Below are 6,000 nucleotides of genomic sequence, written 5' to 3'. Positions count from 1 at the left end.
ACCCCATCCGTCACCACACTATTCAGATGTTTTCAGTATTTTATTGTTTGACAGGCATTTACAACGTTCCATTCATAGACCTAAAAACATAAAAATAGACCTTCTTTCAGCTTATAAAAGAAATATACAAGAATCTTTGACATAGACATGTCATGACATTATGTACAAGAACAATGGTACCCTCCCAAGCACCAGACTTTCCAGGCTTTCACAACTGACTGTATTCCAGTAGGACAGCTAAAACCTGTGCTTTTCTACTAAATTGGGACACAATGGACTTTAGATGCTATAGAACAATTAAGTGATGATAAAAGGGTATAGAAATCTTTCTAAAGCTTTTAGGAAAAGAAAAATCAGAAGATAGTCTTTTGAAAGTTTTCTTGTATCAGCTTTTGCTAAGTATAGTGTACTGGTAACCAGCTTTTGGGGCGGGGAGAGGAAGAGGGGGCAAATGCTGGCTGGGACACAAGACAGTTGATGTTTCTGGGGAACAATTTGTTGTTTCAAAATATAGTCACAGCTGATCTTATAAAATATAGTCCTAAAGCTATTTATAAAATGCCAGGTTTCAAAGTGTCCACTAATGTGTCAAACATCAATAGATGCAAAGAAAATTTCGTTATCTTTTGTATGTGGAAAGTGAAAATGGGAAAGCTATATAAATCTAAAAAAATTCAAAGTGCTATATTTTCTCTTTTTTATATTTGGAAGTCTACTTTAAAAAAAAACCAAACTAGATTTTTTTACCCTGTTTTAGATACTTAAATAAAAAGGTTTGAGAGGTTTGCTTATTTAGAACTTTGCTCATAGTGTATTGCAGTGGAAAAAGCCTTTACAAAGGAATTTATATACACACACACACACACACACACACACTAGTTTCAGCCACACTAAGAGTTGGATGAGGTCAGTTTTTTGGCCATAAATTTCCCTCCCACCCAAACGTTGTCAGTCATAATGGACCAAATTCATCCCCGATAGGACTCCACTGAAGTCATGGATTAATTTAGCCCTCTTTGTAGTTCAGTCACATTATTTGTAACATAACTGAATTCCAGTTATCCCTAAGCTGGCCTTTCCAGTTGATATTTTAATACAATATAAAAACTAACCTACTGAACCCTCTGCAAAAAGGCTAGCCTCATATCCTAAGTAACACTAACATTCTTATCCATTTGTGCCTCTGCATCTCAGATAAAAAAAGTACAAAAAAAAATGTCAAGTGTTACATTTGGATCTCTTTCAAGAATTTGGCAACTTTATAAAGTTTTATGTAAAGCTAGAGCTTCCAGCACTGAAAATAAGTTAGACCAGACACACCAAGAGAACGCAGCACAACATAAATCCCAAACCTTTCCTCACACACTCCTAAAATACATGTATAGTCTTAAGAGGGAGAAGATTAAGAACACTGCAGCTGTACAGATTAGAAAGGCAGTTTCCTCATTAAGGAGTTGAGCCTCTGATTGACATTTCACAGATACAAAAGCCTCTTTGTTCGTTGTGCTATCACTTAAGTTGCACATATGCAAGATGCCAACAGTAACTTGTTCTCCAGTGATATTATGTATCACATTTTAGAATAAATAAAAGTTTAAAAGCCCTTAGTAATATACAGATAGGACTCCAGCTTATTTCAAACTTTATACTCCCCACCCCCCTTTTAAAGTTCCTAAAATGTGGCTGCACAGCTTCAGAGCAATTCAGCTGCCAAAACTGTGTGTGCAAGCTAAGGGATCATGCTCCACAGCATTTATTGGGGGGGAAGGAGGAGGGTAGATCTACACATACCAGCTAATGAGAAAGTGACAGGTTTAGAGCTCAGTGTTCAGTTTTCTGCTAGGTACAAAGTCTTCACGCCTAACCCAGATGACTTCTTCACTATGACTTTCCACCCTGCCATTGATCCCAGACAGTGCAGCTTGCTTCTTCAACTGAGTCATTCTGGCAGCATGCGTGCCCATTGCATGCCGTGCTCTCTCTGCCAGATGTGACTGGCTGCTTGTAATGGAAGCAGCCTGCAACTGCTCCTGAAGTTCTCGGTCAACCGCGATACCTTTCGTAGGCTCACAGTACTCATCGTCATCACTGAGGATGTCAGTTTCTTTGATGTCCTCCTGCTCCTCGTACTGAGCAAGGTCAAACTGTTCCTCTACCCAGCGGTCAGTGTCCCCACTGGCTGTGGACTGCTGGGACTCTCTTTCAGGGCTGCTTTCGAAGACAGCATCCGAGTCAATGGTAAACCTGTTTCGGGCCAGCCGCCGCCTCCTCCTCCCAAGAGACTTGCTTGGGGCGGACACTGCACACACACACACAAAAGATAAAAATCCCACATGCTTTACACAAGTTGAAAATGTCTCTCTAAAAACTAGTCTTTCAACTGTCCTTTCCTAACATTCCTTGGCACCAGCTATCAGAATTTCCCAGCACAATCTACTCCTCCCTATCAATATGCATGCATAAGTTATGCTTTACTTAGGTGCTCATGGAAAGAGGTGGTTTTTTGTTGTTTTTTTTTTTCTTTTTTTGGCCAGCTGTAAAAAGTTTCTGCTTCTTAGATCCACAAATTGAGATAATGGGCCACAATTACTGTTCCTCCTCAATGGGTGGCAGGCAGCTAGCATGAAAAAGCACGAGTAGAGCTAACCTTCTCACCAGCTGTGCCCTGCTGCTAACAGACTGCAATAACGCAGCTTGTCCCAAAACCGACCAGGAAATAGTGTGGTGCCTCCACAGGAATGATGCAGAATCATTCCAAGCAGTTGGATGGAGCTAGGAGACACTGGAGTTGCTGCCTACTTGTTATGTAGGTGCAAGTGCTCCATCGTTGCTGGGCTATTTTCTAGGATAACACTCTTGCTTTCAGAAGTTCCATCTTCAGCATCAGACCTGTCTGCTAGTTTTGTGACTGGTTCAGATAGCATTCTGGCATCTTCCATGTTGAAATATCTTTATATATGAGGCTTGTCAGACAAAGCAAAGGATGAATTCTCCTGATTAAGGATCTGCAGAAACTTCAGTGTTATGTGCACACAATAGCTCCACTGTAGGCTGTTGAGATTCAGAGATTGCCGTTTGTCCCCTCACTGACAGCACCTTCAGTACACATCTAATAAATGCATTCATCTTTGGAAAAAGAATCATTATCCTGAGTCCGAAAACACAAGTAAATCAGCTGAGCATTTAGGATTTAAAAAAAAAAAAAAGTGAGTTTCAAGTAAGGGCCCAGCTAGGCCTGGGAGAAGGGGCAGTGGGGGTTACCCCCACACATCCACCATGTGAATGACTAGAAATATCCACCTAAAAGAAGGTTGACATTTCAAGCATATGGAGCCTCATGGGAGGATTGAAGCACTGTGGTACAAATTAGATACCTTTTGGGCTACCTTTGAATCTTAAAATGTGTGAAATCCTTCCCTAGCCTCTGTGAGAAGCCACACTGTGAATGTTATTGGTGTGGCTTGCTTGTTACAGAGGAGGAACAGAAAGCCTGGTTATCTGGATTACTGGATCTAATGAGCAGAAAAAGTATGTTTAGAAGCAAGTTTCTTCCCTCCTTTGATTAGTGTTTGCCAAAAACTCTTAAAAAAAAATCACAGGGAAAAGCAGTTTGTGTTTTGCCTGAAGTCAACTGAAAATGAAGTCCACATTTTAAGACAGACTAATCAAGTGCACCTCTGAGATCTGATTAGGACAAACAAATGCCCACTGCCAATAGAGGTGAAAAAGGAGAAATGGAGAACACATGAAGCAGAAGTCATTTCAAACCCTGCTGAAGACACTTTGGGAGCTGGTTTTGTTTTAAACCACTACTGGTCATCTGTAGAAATTCTGTACATATTTTTGCTACAAAGCTTTATTCAGCTGCAACCCATTTGGCAGATTAAAAACATACAGTTGATTGAAACTGAAAGGAGTCCTATTTGGGTCTCCTATACCAGAAGGATCATTGCTCAGATGTTAAACCTTGAGTGAAGGGTGGTACTTGTTAAGGCTCTTATAGGGATGTGAAGGCAGGTCAGATGCAACACTAACCCTCATCTATGGGTAATAAATATTACAACTCCAATGCAACCTACAGTAGTGCTGGGGTCAGTGGGGTCTTGAAAGTCTGCATCCCTACAGTACCTGCCCTGTTCATTGTTGGCCTTGCACCTTTTAGAGCACACAGTCTTTTCCCTCCAAAAGGAACGTATTGTTGGGTTGAGGGCAGACTTTCAGTTTTAAGAAGCTGCCTTCTGTGCTTATCGCGTAGAATGGAGTGCACAGCCTTCAGAAAATCCTTTCTGTGGTCCGGGGAACTGAAAACAGGAACAAACAAACAAACAAAAAAAAAGTTAGGGCACAAGCTCACAAGAGATCCATAATTCCTGCAAGTATGTGACAGAGCAAGATAAATCAACACCAGTACTGAAAGAAAATGTGAATTGCTCTGCCTGTCTTTCCCTGTCATTCTAGTATAAAGTTTTCAAATCAAAGTTTATAATGTACATCTTGCATTGTTAAATCTGTGCAAGTTTAAACCCATGTCCAAGGAAACAAGCATTCTGCATTATGGAAGTACTGTCTACCTCTCTCTTCTTCCTTTTCCTCCGATGCCAGTACTCACTTATTTGGCAAACCTATGGTAGCTAATATAATCTCACATTGTGTGCTGGTATTGGACAGACTGAGCAGAAATCATGCATATCTCATCTAGACAGCAGGTTGAACTATTTTTAATATCAGCTCAGCAGGGACTTCTACCAGTTTAAAAAAACAAACAAACAAAAAAAACAACAACCTAGAAATGGTAAACTAAATTCTGAAGTGAGGGTTAGCCCTTATTATAGATAATATTTTAACATGGCATTGTAATTTGTACTAAGACCCTTAAAGGTGGGAGTCAGGCCTTGCCAGCATGGAAAGCATTGACCAAACTGGACACTTCAGCAGCTGCCTGGCATTCTGACAAACGCTCAATTACAGTGCATGCAGCATTAAAAACAAAGTTTCCTTACAGAATTCAATCGTTGGGAGCAAATTTGCAAGGGAAAAAAATTAATATTCCTGTAAAGCTTCAGTATTGGTTAAATATGGCTTTATTCTGTTTAATGAGACTCTTTCACTGGTAGAGCTAGAAAAGTTGTTAGCCTCTTGTGCTATCATCATGTGACCTGTCTTTCTTTTAAGAAAGACTAGCATCTAGAAATCCAGCAACAACAGAACACATGGAAGCACGCTCACCTACAGCAGAGGTGGAACGTTCTCTCTGGTCTGCCTTCGGACTCAGATTTAACATGAACAATCTCGCACACAGAATTGGTCTCTGCATCTAGAGAGATATGGAGAACGTTTTGCACCATGTTATACTACTTAATTATATATGGGGTCACATCGTGTTGTAATTTCAACTAGAATTGAGAAGTACTCTCTAACCATGAGAAACAGTTTTATTAAATTTAAAAGGTATCCCAGAACACAGGTTGATCACAAATCCTTGCAGAAGGGCACTTGGTTATGACTCCTACACTTGGTCACACAGAGTTACATACCTGACAATAAAAATTAAACCATTAAAGGTCTAAGACTTTTCATAACCCTCCACAATTTAAAGTTTTAAAATTCCCGAAACAACTATTATACACCTAGTTTTGTTAAGTCTGAACTTATCATCTTCACAGTGTACATAGTTCTGCAGCTGCATTGTCTTCCACACAGGCTTTATTGAGCTAAACAGACCCTCCTGCCCCCCCCCCGAAGCATATACACCTAGTCCTAAAGATTTTCTCTGGTAGCAACAGCAAAGTGGACTTGGACTTTGGCCAGAGTGAGTGTGTGTGTTATTTGAAACAAAAAGTATTTTCCACAAAAAAAATTCTAATTTCGAAAACCAACTCTCTTTTCTTGGAGAGTTTTCCCACAATTTTCAAGTACAGCTTTTGCTTTCTCTCTTCTTACAACCCCTAGAAGGCAGAAGAGGAGAGAAACACAAGGTCAGTGTTTTTTGTTTTTATTTAT

The 6,000-nt window shown here is 40.0% G+C and overlaps 1 protein-coding gene across 9 annotated transcripts in view; it reads right to left on the bottom strand.

Annotated features, from left to right (window-relative positions):
* Nucleotides 1–657: 657 nt before the first annotated feature.
* The window catches only part of TIAM1 (TIAM Rac1 associated GEF 1), a 272,534-nt gene continuing 267,191 nt past the window's right edge, over nt 658–6,000 (bottom strand). For 7 of the 9 annotated variants that reach the window (XM_043508816.1, XM_038375199.2, XM_043508779.1 and 4 more), the window contains 3 exons: nt 5,227–5,314; nt 4,129–4,301; nt 658–2,299 (listed from right to left, as the gene is read on the bottom strand). In XM_043508816.1, coding sequence (XP_043364751.1) covers nt 1,815–2,299; nt 4,129–4,301; nt 5,227–5,314 — 746 coding nt within the window. In that variant the 3' untranslated portion in view covers nt 658–1,814. The remainder of the gene's footprint in view (nt 2,300–4,128; nt 4,302–5,226; nt 5,315–6,000) is intronic. The other 2 variants (XM_043508788.1, XM_043508796.1) reach the window with 2 other exon arrangements.

The sequence above is a fragment of the Dermochelys coriacea genome, chromosome 1 (assembly GCF_009764565.3).
Source record: "Dermochelys coriacea isolate rDerCor1 chromosome 1, rDerCor1.pri.v4, whole genome shotgun sequence".
NCBI lineage: Eukaryota > Metazoa > Chordata > Testudines > Dermochelyidae > Dermochelys > Dermochelys coriacea.
Note: the sequence above shows the minus strand (reverse complement) of the source record. Positions and strands in the feature narration are given on the sequence as shown.